Source organism: Orcinus orca, chromosome 20 (assembly GCF_937001465.1).
Source record: "Orcinus orca chromosome 20, mOrcOrc1.1, whole genome shotgun sequence".
Lineage (NCBI taxonomy): Eukaryota > Metazoa > Chordata > Mammalia > Artiodactyla > Delphinidae > Orcinus > Orcinus orca.
Genome location: NC_064578.1, coordinates 19129245 through 19150080, shown reverse-complemented (window position 1 = coordinate 19150080; position 20836 = coordinate 19129245). Strand labels below are relative to the sequence as shown.

At 52.9% G+C, this 20836-nt stretch overlaps 1 protein-coding gene and 1 long non-coding RNA gene across 6 annotated transcripts in view; one reads left to right on the top strand and one right to left on the bottom strand.

Moving 5' to 3' along the window:
• The first annotated feature begins 13 nt into the window (after positions 1-13).
• Positions 14-20530, top strand: SLC9A5 (solute carrier family 9 member A5). 5 transcript variants are annotated; one of them, XM_004280862.4, is made up of 16 exons: positions 18-1617; positions 4457-4759; positions 5929-6092; positions 6243-6321; positions 6639-6816; positions 7398-7618; positions 8092-8294; positions 8522-8611; positions 8709-8779; positions 9528-9657; positions 10144-10232; positions 10394-10520; positions 14570-14740; positions 15278-15347; positions 16017-16151; positions 19082-20530. In XM_004280862.4, the coding sequence occupies exons 1-16, from the start codon at positions 1425-1427 to the stop codon at positions 19552-19554; spliced, it is 2697 nt and encodes an 898-aa protein (XP_004280910.1). In that variant the 5' UTR covers positions 18-1424; the 3' UTR covers positions 19555-20530. The 5 variants fall into 5 exon arrangements, 4 of the variants coding, with proteins under 4 accessions (XP_033263600.1, XP_033263601.1, XP_004280910.1 ...); XM_033407709.2 differs by lacking the exons at positions 14570-14740; positions 15278-15347; positions 16017-16151; positions 19082-20530 and adding exons at positions 10701-10769; positions 11469-13269 and having other exon boundaries at positions 14-1617; XR_004477461.2 differs by lacking the exons at positions 14570-14740; positions 15278-15347 and having other exon boundaries at positions 16-1617; positions 19082-19094.
• Positions 9704-20836, bottom strand: part of LOC125962746 (uncharacterized) — a 15438-nt gene continuing 4305 nt past the window's right edge. Inside the window, exons 2-3 of the long non-coding RNA XR_007474435.1 lie at positions 20737-20816; positions 9704-9951 (exon numbers count right to left, since the gene is read on the bottom strand). This is a non-coding gene — a long non-coding RNA (uncharacterized LOC125962746). The remainder of the gene's footprint in view (positions 9952-20736; positions 20817-20836) is intronic.

Here is a 20836-nt window from a genome sequence, read left to right as displayed (position 1 = left end):
GCCAGCCACTCAGAGGGCGTGATCATGGTCCTGTTAGTTCACTGGCTAGTCTGGGGGAAAACCCGAGCTCGCGCGCCCCTCACCCACTTCGAGAGCGCGCGGAGCACGGGGAGGCTTTCTTTGGGCTTGGGGGCGGTGAGGCTGCGCTCTCTTTAGGGCAAGGTGGGGTGCAAGTTTCTTCGGATCGTGGCCCGTCAGGTCCCCCTCAGTTTAGGGGCGAGAAGGTCCTGATTCCTTCAGGTGAGGGATGAAGTGGATGGGCTTCCCTCATTTGGAGAAAGCAGGTAGATGGGTCCCTTTCAGTTTAGAGCAAGAAGTGAAAATAGATTACACTCAATTCGAAGGAAGAGGTGGGATCATTTACCTTTAGTTGGAGGAAAAAGAGGTAAGGGTGCCCCTAATTCTGGGAAAAGGATGGGATGACTCAGTTTGGCGGCGAGGTAGAACGTTACCCTCAATTTTAGGGAAGAACGGGGATGGGTTGCCCTTCAGCTTGAATGAAAAGTGGAAACGGTCCTTTTCAGTTTGGGGCAAGATAAGCCGAATGCCCCCTCAGGTTTGGGGAAGAGGTTGGGTGGATCCCTCTTAGTTTGAAGGGAATCGATAGACTGGGGTTTCCATAGTTTAGGGAAGAAGATACGTTTCCTTCATTGTCTCATGGAAAAGGTGAGAAGCGTTCACTGTAGTTTAAGGGAAAGGGAGGCCGGCTGTCCCTCGGTTTGGTAAATGAAGAGGAACAGCCTCCTATTCAGCCTGGAATGAGCTGGGTCCAATCTGGGCCTTGGGATTTCTGGGGACGATGGGGACAGTTGTCCCTCACGGCTTTCTAAAACGGGCCTAGTGCGCGTGCGCAGCTCTGGTCTGGGCGGGGACCCGAAGGGGGCCCCTCCAGTCTGCACCCGGCAGCGCCGGAGCCCGCGGCCTCGGTATCGGGGACCGGCTGCTGGCTGCTGACAGCACTCTCGGTGGCGGGGCCGCGCTCCTCCCGCCTGGACCCCGCCCCCCGGCAGACCCCGGTCACTCCAGCGGCTGGCCGTCGCCACTGTCGCCACCGGCTGGTGGAATGCAGAGGTGCCCCTGGAGGGCTGTGGCCGCTCACAGCTCTGAATCCGGGTCGGGGGAGGTTTGGGGAGAGTTTGGGGGAGCGCGCTTGAAGGAATAGGTTGCAGGACTTGGGGAAGGGCTGCACTGGGGAATTTCCAGAGTCGGGACTGGTTTAGAGCGGAGGGGCAGGCGTCCGCACTCACGGACGCCCGGGGCAGGGTCTCGGAGTCCGGACCTGGGTTGGGGGTATCGGAGCCGGGATTGGGGGGAGCGGGCCCCACGTGCCTGTGACGCGGGGGCGGCCGGTAGGCGGAGGCGGCGGCGGCGACGCGGGGCCGGCGGCCGTGCGGTGCCGGGAGGGCTGCTAGGCAGGCGGCAGGATGCTGCGCGCTGCACTGCCGCTGCTCTGGCTGCCCCTGGCGGGGGCGGGAGCAACCGAAGAGCCCACCCAGGAGCCGGGGTCGCCGGGTGAGCCTCCCCCAGGGTTGGCGCTCTTCCGCTGGCAGTGGCACGAGGTGGAGGCGCCCTACCTGGTAGCCCTCTGGATCCTGGTGGCCAGCCTGGCTAAAATCGGTGAGTGCGTGTGTGCGTGCGCCAGGGCCGGCGGCCGTCATTGGACCCGCCCCCAACCCCTAGTCCCCAGATCCGGGCCGGCTTCTTGCAGAGTGCCCCGACCTAGCTTCCGATTCCACAAATCCAGGCTCTCACATTGTTTCTGCGCCTCCTCTTGTTGATCTCCCTCCTCCCCTTCTCCTCGAGTGGGAGCCCTGAGGATTTGCCTTCTCAAAGGGCTGCCCCAGCTCTCTCCAGCCCCATCCCTAGATTCCTTTGCCCTTTCCTCTCTTCTCCTTGAAGTAAGCTCTTTGATCTGGGCTCTCCTCCACCAATCCCCAGCCTCCTAAAAGCTTCTGTCAGCAGTGAAGACGTGTGGGGACATTGAGGGGATGGTGTTCTCCTACAAACCCAGGCATCCTGGTTCTGAGGAAGCAGCCTTCCCTGGAGGCCACCGCCAAGTGTCCATTCTCTTGGGATACTAAACTGCCACTTTTCCTCTATCCCCCCTCTGCTCCCCTAAAGGTGCCCCCTTCTTGTGCCTAGCGGTGCCCCCCGCCCCAATTCAGGTCTACCTTCTTCCCACCTCAGGATGTAAGAAACTTCCATTTATTGGGGCTTTATACTCTGCACTGCCTGCACTAGATGCTTTCATACATCCAGTCTCCTTCAGTCTGCACAATAAAGGTTGTGCTTCAGACTCCTTTCCTTGAATAGAGCTGCTTTTCCTTGCCTCTGCCCCTTCCTCCCCACTTCTGAGCAGCCAGTGGTCCCTCCTCCCACCACAGACCCTCCTCCCTCTCCCTGTTGTGCAGGCTCTGCTGTGGGGGTGACTAATTATAGCTGAGCCGTTGCTACTCACTCCCCATCTATGCAGGCACAGCCTGTACTCCAGTCTCACCAATACAGTCTTCATGTAGGAATCACACAGTCTAGGATTTGCCCCCTTCTCCCCCCAGGGACACAGCTGGGGGTGGGGGCTGGGCAGGAACAGAAGAACTCTCCACTCTGCTGTGGCAGCCCATTAATAATGGAAAATGGGGCTTGAAATGCCCTCAGGGAGCCTAGTGCTGTCAGAGAACAGCTTTTGTGAAGGGTTTTTACTGGGATTAATACATGCTCTGGAGATAAGGATGGAATAAAGTCCCTGAAGGAGAGGAAAGGGGGACCAAAGGTAGGGATGAGTGTGGGAAGAGCTATGGCTGAGCTCACCTTAGGGCCTGGCAGCAATGAGAGCAAGGTGGGAGGAGCCTCAGATTTGGGAGCCAAGAATTGGGTTTGCTGAGAAGTCTGCCAGTTGGAGAGTTCCTGTCTTATTTAGGGTTTACAGCAATGACTGTAGCTTCCCCCATAAATCATAGTGCTTTTTCTAGCTTGGATGACATCTCCTATGGAGGTAGAAGAGAGCCTTTTTCTCATCAAACAAAACAAAACAAAACAAAACAAAATCCTTGGGAATGGGGGCAGGGGAGATGGGTAGAATGTTCAGAGATACCTTCCCCCAGCTTCATTACCAGGAGATTTTTTTTTTCCTTTTATTCACCAAATATTTATGTAGATCCCACCATGTGCCAGGCACTGCCCTAGGCTCTCTGGGTACAGCTTCCAAAGGGCACTGTCTTGGCATTGGGTCTCACACAGCCTAACGCAGAGGCTTCCCTCACTACCCACCACTCTAGGGATTGTCTGGGGAGAGGTGCTCATCTGGTCTCAGGTCCCAAGGGAAAGCCAAAACAGTTTATATTAGGAGGCAAAGGTAGGAGTGGCAATAGCGCTAGAAAACCTCCTCTTCTTTCCTAGGGACATATCTGTTATTATTTTCTCCCAGAGTCATATTGAATTAACATTTGCTGAGATCCTATTATGTGTCTGACATTCTGCTAGGAAAATTCACACTATATCATTTTATCCTCACCCTGTGTGATGGGTATCTTTTCCCATATTACAGGAGAAGAAATTGAAATTCAGGTAAATTAAATAATTTGCCTGAGATCACACAATTAGGAAGGAATGGAGCCAGAAGAAGAACTGGATCTCTGACTGCTAAACTTAATGCTTTTTAAACTACTGAGTCCTTAGTGAGCCTATATAATGAAAAGCACATTGGGCTAGGAGGTTTACAGTGCTCCTAGGAGGTATGTTATGCATTATGGTCTAGCTCGAGAGGCAGGGCACAATAATATAATAATAGGTAACATTTATAGAGTGCTTACTGTAAACCACTGGGCTAAGTGCTTTTGAGTAGACTGCCTTACTTAAACCTCACAACAATCTTATGAGATCATTACTGTTTTTATCCCCATTTTACTGATGGGAAAACTGAAAGTCAAAGAGGTGAAGTTATTTGCTCCAAGGTCACAGAACTAGTAAATGGAAGAGCTAGGCTTTAAACCCAGGCAGCCTGACTCCAGAGGTCCTGATTTTTACAGCTGAGTTATGCATAAAAATATACCTAGTATTTGCTGAGATTCAAATAATGGCAATGGATAAGGGAGATCAGAGAAAGGTGAGGTCCTTCAAGGATGAGAGTAGAGAGGAGGGGGCATTTCCAGAGGTGGAAAAAGTAAGCAAAGGTCTAGGTTACCGTGACAGGAGCACCAAGAAACAGACAACTTTGGCTGCAGTGGGGGATTTGAAGCCCTGGAGGCTGGAGATTCTAGCAGTCCTGAATGTTTCTTCTTCCTTGGTCCCAGTGTCAGGGGTCTCGACCTTGAATAAACTTCTAAGACTGGGAGGTTATAGGCCACTGTGTGTGTGTGTGTGTGTGTGTGTGTGTGTGTGTGTGTGTGTGTGCGCGCGCGCGCGCGCGCGCGCACGCATCCCATAAGCTGATACCTCTTGCCCTCTTCTTGCATTGTAGTGTTTCACTTGTCTCGGAAGGTGACGTCTCTGGTCCCTGAGAGCTGCCTGCTGATTTTGCTGGGACTGGTGCTGGGGGGCATTGTCTTGGCTGTGGCCAAGAAAGCTGAATACCAGCTGGAGCCAGGCACCTTCTTCCTCTTCCTGTTGCCTCCTATCGTGCTGGACTCGGGCTATTTCATGCCTAGCCGGCTATTCTTTGACAACCTGGGCGCCATCCTCACCTACGCTGTGGTGGGCACACTCTGGAATGCCTTCACGACAGGTGCTGCCCTCTGGGGCCTGCAGCAGGCTGGACTTGTGGGTGAGTGACCTTAAGACCTGGACTGGTAGCGGGAGGCTATGCCAGCCTCATCACCCAACTCCCTTCTCCTCCAGCTCTGAAGATCCTGTGTTGATGACAGCCATGCCCTGAGAGCTCCATCTTAGGTCCCTCCCAACTGGAGTGTGAGGCAATGCTCCAGATGGGCCTTCAGCCTTCATTTAGGTCCCTGCCAGATGAGTCTGGGCTTCTGCAGATGACAGCTGAGTAGGGGCCTGGCTCCCAGCTGTGTGTGGGCTGCCAAGGCTGGGACTCTGGCTGCCTCCTGCCCTGATACCATACTGCCACTTGCCAGCCTGGCTCCCCTGAGGCACAGCTCACCTTTCCTGTGAGGGCTCTGCCCAGGTCACATCAGGGTGGTTTTCTGTTTTTATTATTATTTTTAATAAATACATATTATACATCCACAGAATGCAAGACACTACACTGGGTGTTCTCTCTTTACTCATCCCACTGGCTCTTCATAGCAACCTTGCTGGGGTTATAATTTGTCCCACTTTAATGGATGAGGAAATAGAGGCCCTTAAACTCATTCGGTATCAGGTCCAAAGTGAGCGGGAGAAGAGGTCTGTTTTCCTGAGGCTCTTTGCCTTCAGGCTGCCCTGTCCTGCTCCCTTCTTCCTCATTCCCTGGCCCCCAAATCCATTCAACCCTGAATGTTGATAATTCAGACGTGTCGAATTCCTTAGGCTGAGAACCACCGGTGTGGGAGAAAGCACTCTCTTTCGTTCTTCTCCCGAATAAAGGCAGTCAGCAGCCAATTTCCACCTGCTGGTGGTTATTGTTACTGTTGCTGCAGTTCTTACTGTCAGTGCCACCTTAGCTTTCCAGGTTACATAGAGCTCTCGTAGCCAGCTCCTGTGTGATTTTTGCAGCAGTACTGTTAGGCAGGCACATGAGGAGGCATGGCCTATGAGAAGTCATGTGACAATGACAGTGCCAACATCACAGAGCTGGTAAGTGGCAAAGGCAGGCCTTAGGCTCAAGACCTAAGGTCTCCTGACCTGCAGGCCGACGCTCTCTTCACCGTCCCAGGTCCTCTCTGGGGATACTTGTTTTAACAGTGGGGCTGGAGTCTGGGCTTGTCACAGGGACTGCTGTAGGCAATTCAGTACCTCACCACTTGCTGTCCCTCATCTGTCCCTCGAAAGCCCCTAGAGTGCAGGCTGGCTTGCTGGACTTCCTGCTGTTCGGGAGCCTCATCTCAGCAGTGGACCCCGTGGCCGTGTTGGCTGTCTTTGAGGAGGTGCACGTCAACGAGACCCTCTTTATCATCGTCTTCGGCGAGTCCCTGCTCAACGATGCAGTTACTGTGGTGAGAGTGCTCGGCTCGCTGCCGTTCCTTGACCCCAGGCTGCCATGCTCTGACCAGGCCTCACTCCTCCCCGGGCCCTGCCTCACCGTCTCCACGCAGTCCAGGCTGCCACCTTCCCCCGCCGCTCCTGATGCTCCTCTTCTCGCTTAGGTGCTGTACAAGGTCTGCAACTCTTTTGTGGAGATGGGCTCTGCCAACGTGCAGGCCACTGACTACCTGAAGGGAGTCGGTCAGTATTTCCTCCCTCTTGGCGGGCACTGGAGGTCTGCCTCCCCTGGGTTGCTGAGCCCCTGCCCCCCACCGCGTCAGGACAGAGGACGCTGCTCGGGTTGCCTCATTCCCTTCCCTCATGTATGGAGAAATAGGGCCCTGAGAACCTGAGAAGGAGGGCCTTTCCTGGAATCCTAGCTCTGGGACCCTGACCCCTGGGGAGCACAGTGGGCATGCACAGTGGGCATCATCCTCCACTCCCTGCCAGGCAGCAGTCTTGTCAGCCCTGGTGGGGTCCGGGCCAGGGGTCATGCTGACAACCCACTCCTCCCCCAGCCTCCTTGTTTGTGGTCAGTCTGGGCGGGGCAGCCGTGGGCTTAGTCTTTGCCTTCCTCCTGGCCCTGACCACACGCTTCACCAAGCGGGTCCGCATCATCGAGCCTCTGCTGGTCTTCCTCCTCGCCTACGCAGCCTACCTTACTGCTGAAATGGCCTCGCTCTCCGCCATTCTTGCGTGAGTCCTGGGGGGGCACTTGCAGGCAGGCAGCTGGGAGGGGGCACTGGAGATGGACGCCCTCACATGCACAGAAGCAGGACCCGGAGGAGTCCATAGGTCTCCCTGAGCCCTTGTGGGAGTGGGAGCTTCAGACTCCCCTGGGGAGATACTAAGCCTCAGGTAACATTCCAGGACCTGCCTCTAGGGCTGTCCTGGGCACCCCAGAACCCAAAATTCCTCTGCTTAAAGTGCTCTCTGGGGTGTAGGCTGAGCTGGAAGTGGACTTTGAGGCCTGGTGCTACTGGCTCTGGTGGCCACAGAACTCTAAAAGGGGCCTCACACAGTGCGCTAGTCAGAGCATGTTTCTCCCACCTTCCCCCTCCAGAAGGCACCGAGAGGGAAGCCTGGAGATTCGGACCCTTTTATCCCAGGACCACCACTACCTACCCTTGGATGGTCTCCATGCCTCCCTGGGCTTTGGCTCTGAGAATCTGACATCCTGTGATGGGCAACACCCTCTCCTGTGCATGCTCAAACCCCAAGGGCTGTGCTTCCTGTGGCCCCTCCTCACTCGCCCTGACTCTCCATTCCTCTCCCAGGGTGACTATGTGTGGCCTGGGCTGTAAGAAGTACGTGGAGGCCAACATCTCCCATAAGTCCCGCACAGCTGTCAAGTACACAATGAAGACTCTAGCCAGCTGCGCTGAGACCATCATCTTCATGCTGCTTGGCATCTCGGCCGTGGACTCTTCCAAGTGGGCCTGGGACTCTGGGCTGGTGCTGGGCACCCTCTTCTTCATCCTGTTCTTCCGAGCCCTCGGTATTGCCGGCACCCTCTGCTTTCCCACCCTCCTTCCTGCCCACCCTCCCAGCTCATCTCCCAGTCTGAGTCCACATCCTTGTCAACAATTTCTAAGCCTCCCCTTATTGCTCACCCCTCCCAGCCCTTGTCAGACCTTAGCCCAGATACTTGGTGCCATCCATGCCCAGTGCCCTCCACTCCTGCTGCAGGCGTGCCCTCCAACACCCTGCTCCCACTGGCCTCCCTCCTGCTGCAGGCGTGCCCTCCAACACCCTGCTCCCACTGGCCTCCCTCCTGCTGCAGGCGTGCCCTCCAACACCCTGCTCCTACTGGCCTCCCTCCTGCTGCAGGCGTGCCCTCCAACACCCTGCTCCCACTGGCCTCCCTCCTGCTGTAGGCGTGCCCTCCAACACCCTGCTCCCACTGGCCTCCCTCCTGCTGCAGGCGTGCCCTCCAACACCCTGCTCCCACTGGCCTCCCTCCTGCTGCAGGCGTAGTCCTGCAGACGTGGGTGTTGAATCAGTTCCGGCTGGTCCCTCTGGACAAGATTGACCAGGTGGTGATGTCCTATGGGGGCCTGCGGGGGGCTGTGGCCTTCGCTCTCGTCATCCTCCTGGACAGGACCAAGATCCCTGCCAAGGACTACTTTGTAGCCACCACTATTGTGGTGGTCTTCTTCACAGTCATCGTGCAGGTGGGAGCGCCCACGAGGCTGGATGGGGAGAGGGTCTGGCAGGCCCTGGGGGAGGCTTAGAGCCTATGGGAGAGGGGCTCCTCTTCCTCTTGTGGGAGGCAGGGGGGCCTGACTTCCCAGACCTTGAGTGCAGTGAGGTGGGGATACAGAAGCTGAAGCCTAACTATGAGGAGGGAAAGGCAGCAGGGAACTGGACAGGGCAGGGCTCACTGGCTGCCTGTCCGTAGGGCCTGACCATCAAGCCACTGGTCAAGTGGCTGAAGGTGAAGAGGAGTGAGCATCACAAACCTACCCTGAACCAGGAGCTGCATGAGCACGTGGGTACCAGAACCCCATCCCTCCGCCTGTCCCTCTCTCCCTTCTCCTATTTTGAGCAGAGTCCTGATCCGGTCCCCCTACCCACCCCCCTTCTAGACTTTTGACCACATTCTGGCTGCAGTGGAGGACGTTGTGGGGCACCATGGCTATCACTACTGGAGGGACAGGTGAGGGAGCTGCCCCGAGGCTCCTTCAGCAGCGGCAGCCTCACCAGCCAGGGCAGCATGGGGGATGTGCACACTTCTGAGGAGGGACACAGTCAGGCTCAGGCTGGGCAACTTCTTCCTGAAGCCCTTCGGGCAGTACTGGCAGTACTGGTGTCCCAGTACTCTCAGGATAAGACAAGGCTCCCCAGTGAGGCCTGCGCAGCTCTGCCCTGCATGGTCTGGCACCTCCAGACACCAGCCGCATTGTGCTCAGCTGTGTCTTTGACTATCTGTCTGCCAATGAAATGAACCCTGTTTTAGAAACTCAGAACCCACCATGCTCCCCCGGCCCTGGCCACTGGGACCTGTGCACATGTTGTTCTTTCTACTAGAACATTCCTTTGCCTCCCTCTCACTTACTTAACCTCTATTCATCCTTCAGATCTTACCACAGGCATCAAGTCCTTAGGGAGGTTTCCCTGGCCTCCCTGACTAGGACAAATCCCTATCATACTCTATAATTATCCTTTATAGTTCTTACCATGGTTGTAATTTTACAGTTCTATGTAATAACTTCATTAATGTCAGGCTTTCCTACAACACTGTCAGTTCCATAAGGGCAGGGACCAGCTTCAAGATTCTCCCTGACTGATGCCCACACCAAGAGACATAGGCCCAGCGCTGGCGGTGCCCCTGCCCTGTCTGAGGAAGGGCCAGCCGCCCAGGCCTTGGGGATGGCACTCAGGACCGGGCCTGGCATCCTCTGTAGGTGGGAGCAGTTTGATAAGAAGTACCTGAGTCAGCTGTTGATGCGGCGGTCAGCCTACCGCATCCGGGACCAGATTTGGGATGTGTACTACAGACTCAACATCCGGGATGCCATCAGCTTCGTGGACCAGGTGGGCCGGCAGACAATGGTGGGTGGGCAGGTGGCCAGCAGGGCAAGGCAGGAAGCGGTGACAAGCAGGCAGGCCCTGAGCAGGGAGCTGGGAATTCCCAGCAGACTCCATAGTCTTGTGAAGTGGCAGCTGCAGGAACGGGCCTGGTCTGATGCTGACATGTAGAGTCTAGCAGGCAGTACAGGAAGGTGGGAAACAGCTGGACTCTGGAGTCAGGAGATGTGGTTCAGTTCTTATCATCTCACGCTTGTGACCTTGGGTAAGTCACTTGTCCTCTCGGAGCCTCAGTTTCAACTGTTAAGAAAGCACGAGTAAAAGTACCTCTGTCAGAGTTTTGTAGATTCAGTATAAAAAGTGCCTAGCACAGTCCCTGGAACTTCAAAAGAGCAAAGTGTGTTAACCATTGTTATTCTTTTTATTACCCTCTGATTGTCTGGGCCACCTTTCATCTGATTGCCATTTTGACCTCTGACTTGGCCCCTGCAGGGAGGCCACGTCTTGTCCTCCACCGGGCTCACTCTGCCCTCTATGCCCAGCCGCAATTCTGTGGCAGAGACCTCTGTCACCAACCTGCTGTAAGTCCTTGAGCCCCCTTCCCCTTCCTCAAGCTCCTCTCTATTGCACCCTCTCTCTGAATCCCTTCTGGGCAAGATTTGTGAGCACCTTTGCTTCTGCCCTTCCCCTGGCCTGTGCCTCCTGGCCCGTCCCTAGCACACGTGTCTCCTCCCTCCTGCAGGAGGGAGAGTGGCAGTGGAGCATGTCTGGATCTGCAGGTGATTGACACAGTACGCAGCGGCCGGGACCGTGAGGATGCTGTGATGCACCACCTGCTCTGTGGAGGCCTTTACAAACCTCGCTACAGGGTGAGAACAGGCAGGGCAGAGTTCTGAGGGGGAGCATTGTCTGGGGAGGCCACAATGGAAGGCTCAAGAGGCAGCTGGCACCAGCCTGTGGAGAGCTATGGATGCCCAGTTGAGGAGTGTGGGCTTCATCTTGTTGGTTATAACCTTTAGTTTTTTTTTTTTTTTTTTTTTTTGAGAAAGGTTGGCCTGTTACAAGAGCTGTTTAAGAATGTCTTCTCTGGTAGCAGAGGGCAGATCAAACTGGAGGGGGTGAGTTGAGAGGCTGGGAGAGCCAGTTGGGAAGCTGGAGTGAACCACTGTGGATTAGACCCGGGTGGTCGGAAGGGAGAGGAGCACAAAGAACTGTGTGATCAGCCAGGAAGGGGAGAGCAGGAGATCCAGAGGGCTTGATGGGGTCACAGAACAGGAGTGCTGAGGAAGCCGCCTGCAGGACCACCTTAACCTGGGGGAGGCAGACATCTGTTTTAGGTAATGTGAGTTTAGTCCAATGCAGGTCATGAAGCTTTGGGGTCGGAAAGGCCCAACCCATACAGGAAGGAATCTGTTGCAACCCCACAAGGGGGCAGCAAGCCATTACCCTGAACCTTTTTGAAATGAGAAGCCAGCTGTTACCATTCTTGGCAGCTTTAACAGTCAAGGCTGTTTCTACCGCTGAGACAGATTGGTTTCCTTTAATTTTCTCCCACTGGTCCTGATTTGACTCTCTGCAGCTCTGCAGAGTAAGTCTGCAAAGGTTTCAAAATGTCTTCCTCCCACACAGGCCTCCTTGCCCTCAGGCCAGCAGCTCCTGTCCTTGGTGTGTCTTCTTTAGTCATCAGAAATGAGGGCTCTTGGAGTTCTCTGGTAGCCTAGTGGTTAGGACTCTGGGCTTTCACTGCCGTGGCCTGGGTTTGGCACAGTGGCTCTTTCACCTTTCTAGTTCTGGAACTTGCCATTCTCTTCCCACAGCCCAGAATCCCTCCAGCTTTGGCTCACCACCCTGAGGCCCCATATTGTCCTTACAGTCAGGCAACCCACCATGTCTTCCTCAGTTAATGACTATTAAACCCTGTTGCATCCAACCTGTGGGGTTTTTTGTTTGTTTGTTTTTTGGTTTTGTTTACTTTTTTCTTACGGAAAATCTCTGTCGTTCAGAAAACTAGAGAGAATAACTCATTTAACCACCACTCACCTCCAATAATTTTCAATGCATGGTCAATTCTGTTACATTCTGTCCCCCCCTACGCCCCAGCTACACTTTATTATCTTACAGCAAACTCCAGACATCATATCATCTCTATTTCCATATGTATCTCTAGGTGGCAAGAATTCTTTAAAAAAAAAAAGCCATAGTACCCTTATCACTTACAACAAATAACAGTGATTCCTTCTCACCTCAAATATCCAGCCAGTGGTCAATAAATACCTTTTTCCAGCTGGTTTGTTCAAGTCAGGATCCAAATAAAGTCCACAGTTTGCATTTAGTAAACATGTCTCTATTTTTTTAAAAAAATCGGTGATAGTTTTGTCTTCCTTTTTTTCTCATTATTTACTTACTGAAGAAACTGGATCCATTATCTCAGAGAATGTTCCATTTTACAGATTCTGATTGTATTCCAGTGGTGGTGTTTAACATGTTCCTCTACATACTGTATTTCTTGGTAGTTAAATCTGGAGGCCCGGTTGTATTCAGGAACATTCGATAGGTGTGCTGTGTATTTCTTATTGTATTACATCAGGAAGTACATAATGACTGACTGTCTGTGGATGTGTGTGTGTAAGATTGGTCAATGGTTCAGTCCAACCAGTTCTTGTGAAGTCAATTAAAAAAAAAAACTGGATTAAGATTGTGCTTATCCCTGTTAAATGTCATCTTATTTGATTTAGCCCATCATTCCATTGTTTGGATCCCATGTCTGCCACCAAATATCTCCTCAGATTCACATCATAGGAAAATTTGCTAAGCCTGTTAACTTTGTAGTCATCAAAATCAACATACAAATGTTGAACAGGATAGAGCTGAGGACAGAGCCCTGTGGCATGCTACTAAAGACTTTCCTCCAGACTGACCTTGATCAAGAATTTTTTGGGTATGGTTACTCAACCAGTTCTAAATCCACTTAGTTATGCCAGAACACCATCCATAATTCCTCATGTTCTTCACAGAAATATCATCAGAGAGAGACAGAAGTATCTAGTATGCAGTTAGAAACATAAGATTATAGTTTAGGAGAGAGATACGGGCTGGAGATAAAGATTTGGAAGCAATCTGTATCAGAGGTTTCCTGGCCTGGCTACATCAGAATCTCCCAGGGAGCTTGCTAGAATACATATTCCTGGCTTCTCCTGGAGAGTCTGATCCTATAGTGTGCAATGGGATGAGGAATCTGCTCTTAATAAGTCCCCTGAGGGGATTCACATGTAGCTGGTCTGATGGCTGATGTTTGGGAAACACAGATGTATCCCTGGGCTAGCTGGCGCTGAGAGAGGACACTTTCACTGGGGAGGGCATTTAGAGGGGAGAGAGGGGGGCCAAGGACAACACTGAGGAATGCACATGTAAGAAAAGGAAGGGGAGCCAGCGGAGGAGAGAGAAGGAGCACTTGGAGGGGCAGTAGCAGATGGTGTCTCGGAGGCCTGGGGCATAAGGAGGGCTGGACGTTGCACAGATGTTGCCTAACCAGAGGCCATGGCACTGCTGACCAGGGAGAAAGCAGCACACTGAAGTTGCAATCAGGCAAACCCCCCTGGAGCTGTATTTTTTTTTTTAGTTTGCATTTCTTTTTTTATTTTTTTTTAACATCTTTATTGGAGTATAATTGCTTTATAATGGTGTGTTAGTTTCTGCTTTATAACAAAGTGAATCAGCTATACATGTACATGGAGCTGTTTCTCTGATAGTCAAGGAATGGGTACTAGGGGAAGTGTCAGAATGTAAGTGTAAAAGTCTGGCAGCAAAAGCGAGGCAATGGTATCAATGGAAAGGCCTTTTTCAAGGAGGTAAGGGCAGGAGCATGCTTAAAAGCAGAGGGAGGGGGGCCAGTGTCGATGGAAGGATTGAAGATGCAGGAGTGGAGGACCGGGAGGGAGGAGGGAGCAGAGCAGGGAACTGCTGGAGGCAGGGAGTGAGCTAAGCAAAGCGGAGGCCTGGGTTGGGGAGTGAGGAGCCCTGTGAAGGAGCTGGGCCCCCGCATGCCCAGGAGAGAGGGGCACCTCTGTGTGAGCGTGTAGAAGAGGGCAGCTGGGAGGAGACTTAAAGGGGGCTCTTAGATCCAGCTCAGGGAAGCATGAAATATGAGGCAAAGGAAAGGGACCAGACTGGGGATGTGAGGCAAGACAAATGATTGGGAACATGCGGGCAGTACTTTGGGGGGTTACCACTAGGTAATGAAAAGGCCTCTCGGCAGTCAAGGGCAGAGGTGGAGACAGTCTAAGTGAGTGTGTAGTGGTCTTGGTCTTTATGAGAAAGAGTTGGAAAGAGGAGATGGGGGTGGTCCTGAACTGGACACCAATTCAGGTATCATGGGACTGAGGGGGTCGAAGGTATCAAGAGAGGGAGTCATGGAAGTTCAAAGTGCAGCCTGCGGAGTCACGGTGGTGGCTGGAGAACTGGCTAGCTGGAGAGTTCCAGCTGGACAGAGAGTCCTGTGTAGTTAAAAGGAGGCAAATGGGCCAGGCATGTGGACCAGGCTCAGATAAACAGAGGTGCAAAGAAGGAAATGCCCCCCTTGGCCTCACAGTAGCCCTGAGGGACAAGACACAGGGTCCCCTGCCTCTTGTCACGTCAGATCAGAGAGAACTGGGAGAGGGCAGTAGGGAATACGGAAAGCCAAATTTGAGGAAACAGGTTCTGGGATAAAGGAAAGTTTCCCCCCAGTGAACTGAGCATATAGAGAGTATAGAGTCTGGCTGGGTCCCTACTGTATTTTTTGTTTTGTTTTTTCAATCCATGGCTAGTTCTGGCAACAGTGGGCCAGCAGGAGCTATGGTGAACATGGGGCTGTGGCCTGGGGTCCCTGTGGGAGGCCAGGACACCCAGCCTCACGGCAGGGCGGGGCTGTCATTGTCAGTACAAAGCCAGCTGCAGCCGCCACTTCATCTCTGAGGATGCGCAGGAGCGCCAGGACAAGGAGGTCTTCCAGCAGAACATGAAGCGGCGGCTGGAGTCCTTTAAGTCCACCAAGCACAACATCTGCTTCACCAAGAGCAAGCCACGACCCCGCAAGGCCGGCCGCAAGAAGGCATGTGCTTTCTCTGGGACTCCTGTCTGCAGCTGCAGGCTGACGGCACGCAGTTTTGAGCTCCCAAGTATTGGAATCCAGCCTAGGGGGCCCCCCTAGATGGATAATTCTCAGGGACTTGGGGGCTGCAGCAGCTTGGGTTCCCTTTTGCCTCTTCCTGGAGCCCCAGAAGGGGAAGGCAAGGGCTTCAGAAGGAGATCAGCCTCTTGTCCATGTGGTCACATGCTGGGAGGCAGCAGGACCACCTACCAGAGGTGAAATGGGCAGGAGAAAGGCAGATTCCTCGTTGGGGGGACTCCATGAGCTCCTTATTCAGCCCAAGCTGACGTACTGAGTGTCCTTGCTGGGGCATGTCAGACTCCACACTTGCGGGGGTGGGGGTGGGGGTGGGGTCAAGGGATGGTAGAACCATTGGGATTGACAGATTCCCTTCCCTGCTGCATCAGGAAGACCTGTCCTGTTGACCCCACCAGACGACAGGGTTGGAGTTTGGAGCCAGGGCCAGAGGCTTAGGGTTTTTTGTTTTTTGGTCCTTAGAAGGATGGCATGGCTAACACGGAGGCTACAAATGGGAAACCTCCTCGAGACCTGGGCTTCCAGGACACAGGCAAGCAGGGAGTGGGGTGGAGTTGAGGATGGGATAGGGAGGGAAAGGGCAGGGGCCCATCAGCCAGAAGCCTGAAGGACCTCCTCTGTACAGCATTCAATACCATAAACTGGGGCTCTTCCCCTCAGGGACTAGATGGGCATACTTGATTTCAAAGCTGAACATATCTAAGCAGTTATTAGACATCTGTGACATCAGATAGCTAACTACAGGTTACAGGCCTTGAGGACTTGGAGAAGGTGTCATAAAAGGGGGAGCTTGGTCTGGGCCTTGAAGGATGGGTGAACCCTGGTGTCCCCGTCTATAAAACCAGGAGTTTGGATGAGCTGCACACTGATGGGCCTTCCAGCCCTCCAGATGTTTGTGCTTCCAGTTGACGATGGGATCTGGGGCTGAGAGATGATGGGGGAGCTGGAAAGTGTGACTCTCCTTATGGTTTCCTCTGAGGACTTGGCTTTCCCTGTTGCCTCCTTCAGCTCTGCAGCCCCACCTCCCTTCCTCTCAAACACCCAACTCCACAGGCCAGTGCTGTAACAGCCACAGGACAAAGCAGGTGTCCCTGCCAACTGCGGGCTCTACCTGGGTGGACAGGGGGTCCAGCTTGGGGTTGTGCGGTACCAAGAGGCAGCTGCTGGTGGCCAACCCCACTCGGCTCTTGTCCCTCTCCAGCTGCTGTGATATTAACCGTAGAGTCTGAGGAGGAGGAGGACAGCGACAGTTCGGAGACAGAGAAGGAGGACGATGAAGGGATCATCTTTGTGGCTCGGGCTACCAGTGAGGTTCTCCAAGAGGGCAAAGTTTCAGGTAATGGCTTCCTCCCGCCTACCTCCCTCTGGAACTGTGCAGCTGGTTTCCTCCCCCTTCACTGATGGCCCTACTCCAGACAATACCTCTTCCTATTCGCTCATTTATTCACCAACCAGCATTTACTGGGCATCTCCTTTATGTCAGACACCTGACATACATGATCTGATTCAATCCTCACAACAACCAAGATGGGGAAACTGAGCTCAAAGGAATTTGGGACTTGTCCAGAGCCAGCAGAACCAGAATTTGAACCTGACCCACCCGATTCAAAACCCAAAGCCTTTTTACTGCCGTGCCGCCTCCCTTTACTCTCTGGCGAGAAACACGAGGTGACAAGCAAACCTAACACCAGGCTCCTTTGTGACCCATGCTCAGCACACCAGCCCTCAGGTACAGACCCGGTGAGGGTGGCAGCCTGACCTGAGAGAGGAGCCTGAGTTGGCTCAAGCACCCTAGGTGTCTTTTAAAAAACATATTATAGAAAATTTCAAAATATACAATAGACAGAATAGTAAAATAAACTTCCCATCTATCCACCAGCCAGCTTCAATAATTATCTACTCCTAACCAATCTTATTTCATCCATACCCCTCACTATGCCCCTCTCTTCACTGGATTCTTTTGAAGCAAATCTCAAATATCATTATCACTTTATCAAAAAATACTTCAGCATGTATCTCTAAAAGATAAAGATTCTTCTTAAAAATATAACCACAATACCATTATCATATCCAAAATCTTTGTTATCAGATATCCAGTCAGTGTTCAAGTTTCCCTGATTATCTTAATATTTTTTTACAGTAGGTTTGTTCAAATAAAAATCCAGACAAGACCCACCCATGAAATCTGTTGATAAGTCTCTTTTAATCTACAGCGGTGATTCTTAAGAGGGTAGTGGTGGAGGGATTTTGCCCTCTAGGGGATTGTCTGGAGACATCTTGGGTGGTCACAGCTGGAGGGCTACCTCTGCAGTGAGTGGGTAGAGGCCAGGGATGCTGGTAAACATCCTACCATGCACAGGACAGCCCCCCTACAACAAAGTATCTCTTCCAACCTGTCAATAACGTCAAGTCTGAAAAACCCTGATTTATAGGTTCCCCCCACCAATACCTTTTTTTCTTCCACTGGATTTATTGAAATAACCTGATTCTTTGTCCCCCAGTCTTTCCTTGTCTGGATTTTGCTGATTGCATCCCCAAAGCATCATTTAATATGTTTCACTGACCCTTATATTTCCTCTAAACCAATAATTAAATCCAGATCAGATCTGGTAAGCATACTTCATAGGTGGTGATGCTGTACCTCCTATTGCATTCATCACACCAGGAGGCATCTGGGTGTCTCTCTTTTTGTGAGGTTAACGTTGATAACTGGATTTAGCTGTTGTTGGCTTGATCCGTCCATTATCAAGTTCCCTGTCAACTTTTCATCAGACAGTCTTGGCAGCCACTGGTGATCACTGCCAGATCCAGCATTTCATTAGGGGCTGCACAGTGGTGATAGTCTATGTCTCTTTTTTCATCTGCATTGATTAACAGTAATTCTTCTATAAAAAAAACTTCCCTTCATCAATTACTTAGTTACTTTGAGGTACAGTTCACATAGGGAAGAATGGATAAATGCTTGAATTTTTCATTTTATTTATCAGTTTTCATACCAACAGTTAGTTCCCCAGCATCCTCTGAAGGTGAACACTGAAGTTTTTTTAATTAATTAATTAATTAATTAATTAATTTTTGGCTGTGTTGGGTCTTCGTTGCTGTGCACAGGCTTTCTCTAGTTGTGGTGAGCGGGGGCTACTCTTCGTTGCAGTGCGCGGGCTTCTCATTGCCGTGGCTTCTCTTGTTGCGGAGCACGGGCTCTAGGCGCATAGGCTTCAGTAGTTGTGGCACGTGGGCTCAGTAGTTGTGGCTCGTGGGATCTAGAGCTCAGGCTCAGTAGTTGTGGCGCACGGGCTTAGTTGCTCCGTGGCATGTGGGATCTTCCCGGGCCAGGGCTCGAACCCATGTCCCCTGCATTGGCAGGTGGATCCTTAACCACTGCGCCACCACGGAAGCCCAACACTGAAGTTTTTCGTTTAGTTTTTGTTGTTGTTAAAATTCAATCCAGCATCCCAGGTCTTTCAAGAGAGGTAGTTTTACTTTCAATCACAGAATTAATACATTTCATAACATACTCAGTCAAGAGTTTTGGAGTGCTCAGGACTTTATCAATGAGCAGACACATACTGAGCACCTATTATACACAAGGCATTGAGCTTGACTTTGGAGAACAAGGGGTGGTAGGTGGCCAGAGGGCTGCTCTTTCCCAGGTTTCCTCTTTCAGAACCTCAGACTTCCTGTAATGCAGCGGCCAGGCCTTCCATGCTGGCTGCCAGCAGTTCTGGGATTCTCAGGTCCCCTGTGCTCTGGCATCCCCCTCGCCGGCACAGCTTTAGCCTGTTGTTAGGTTCACATGAGCTCACACTCCTGGACTCTGTCGCACCAAAGGGCTGTGGTGGGAACTCAGGCAAGGAGCCCAGTGGCCAAGCCTCAAGATCTTCCTCACTCCGCTGCTGTCTCACCCTGGGATGGGGCTTGGCAGGATGTGGTTTAAGACTAGCACTGCAAGTTGGGTGAGGGCTGATCGTAGATGGGTTTTTTCTTGCCTTGATCCCGCTTTCTCTTGCTTTAGTTATTTTCACTTGTTCAATAGGTATTTGTTGAACACATACAACTGCTATGTGCCCAGCCCTGTGCTAGGTGCTGGGCATACTATGGGGAGCAAAACCAGCTGTGGCGCTTCCACGCGGCAAGGCATGCATCAAAAAACTGCACACGTGGGTGTTATGTGGCAACTGTGGAGTGAACTGATTTATTGAAAGTGTGCTTATACTTGAGAAAGATTCCACTGGATTGGTAATGAGTGCATGTGTACTCTGTCCCCAGGGAGCCTTGAGGTGTGTCCAAGCCCACGCATCATACCCCCTTCCCCAACCTGTGCAGAGAAGGAGCTGCCCTGGAAGAGTGGGCAGGGGGACCTGGCAGTCTACGTGTCCTCAGAGACCACCAAGATTGTGCCCGTGGACATGCAGACAGGCTGGAACCAAAGCATCTCGTCCCTGGAGAGCCTGGCATCCCCGCCCTGTACCCAGGCCCCACCTATGACCCGCCTGCCTCCCCGCTCACTGGTCACTGAAGAGCCCCAGGCCCCTCTCAACCTGCCTTCTGATCTACGCCCTAGCTTTGCCTTTCCCACGAGCCTGGCCAAGGCTGGCCGCTCTCACAGCGAGAGCAGTGCTGACATCCCCCAGCAGCAGGAGCTGCAGCCCCTCATGGGACACGAGGACCACACTCATCTCAGCCCAGGCACCGCCAACTCCCACTGGTGCATCCAGTTCAACAGAGGTGGCCGGCTGTAGCCCAGGGACTCGAGGAGGAGCAGGGGGCCGAGCCCCTGTGGAAACCTTCCCTGCACAATGGGCAGAGGAGCCCACTCAACCTGACATGGGGCTAGAGGGGCCTGGACTGAAGTAGCAACTGGGCTCCCTTGGGGCAGGTCAGAAGGGTCTCCTGGGCTGGTCCTCACAGGGACCTTTTTCACCACCCTCCCTGCTTCTAACTCCTGCCACTTTCCCTTTCAGTAAGGCCCTTACCCTGGCTCAAGACCCAGTCCAGAGCTTCTAGGGGCAAGGCCCAGAGATGCAGGTAGTTGATGCCCCTTCCCCAGAGGGTCCTCATGGGGTGACTCTACGCAGATGTTCTTGCCCCCAAAGCAAGGGCATCATTCCTCAGCTGACACTGGCCTTTCCTGCCCTCCATCTCCTCCCTAGCGCCAGTGCAAGGACAGGACCCTGGCAGAAGGCTCCACGAGGGGCTGGTCCTCAGAGGGTATGGGGTGGGAGGTGCAGCAGGCTTTGCTGCCCTGTTGGGTCAGCTACCCATAATCAATTTGTTTAGGGCAGTGGGAATCTGTCTCCACTCCTTGCTTTATCTCCTTCCCTTTGCTGCCAGTCACTGGGGCAATAGTTCCTCCTTTTCCAGGACTATGGCCACAGGGCTGGGCCAGGGTTCACAAGAGGGCTGCTTCTTAGCCAGGGTTACTCTGAGGGATCTGCTGCTCTGTGTCCAAGTTTGGACCTTTCAGATCCTTGGGTCTGGGTTTTATGAGGAGGGGAGACGATGGTCTCTGGGCTCCCACCCACATTGTCACCTTGTTATTCCCCAAACAGGAAAGGAGCCAGGTATCCCAGGGCCACTGCTCCACTGCTCTGGGGCTGGGATGTCTGGCTGCAGTGGTAAGGGGCTGACTGGGTGGCAGGTGACTTTCCTGGGGTTAGCGCCTGCCCTGTATTTTGTACTTTGAACCTAAGATACATTAAACATCTCTTGGATGGATGCGTGTCCTGTGTCCATGTGTCTGGGGGTTCTGGGGTGTGGGCAGGAGGCAAGAGGGCAGGTGGTGAGGGAGATGGAAACTGCCAACTCCCTGCCCCAGGGCTTCCTGGATAGAGAATGGGGAGGGGGGTCCTGGGGTCCTGGGAAGGACTGTTAGGCCCTATGGCCCTCCCTCCCTCCTCTCCCATTCCTTCCCAATACGTCACCTTACAGGATGCCTGCAGTCCGGGGGATTGCTGTATGGGCACAGGGTCACAGAACTGGGAGTCCACAAAATGGGAACAACCTGTAGGAAAAGAGACCCCA

Excerpts from the sequence above, each read along its gene's own strand:
- SLC9A5 (XM_004280862.4), top strand. The coding sequence starts at position 1,425 with ATGCTGCGCGCTGCACTGCCGCTGCTCTGGCTGCCCCTGGCGGGGGCG. Across the intron at positions 6,322-6,638 it reads TGACTACCTGAAGGGAGTCG|CCTCCTTGTTTGTGGTCAGT; the intron begins GTCAGTATTTCC and ends CTCCTCCCCCAG. Across the intron at positions 10,233-10,393 it reads ACCTCTGTCACCAACCTGCT|GAGGGAGAGTGGCAGTGGAG; the intron begins GTAAGTCCTTGA and ends TCCCTCCTGCAG.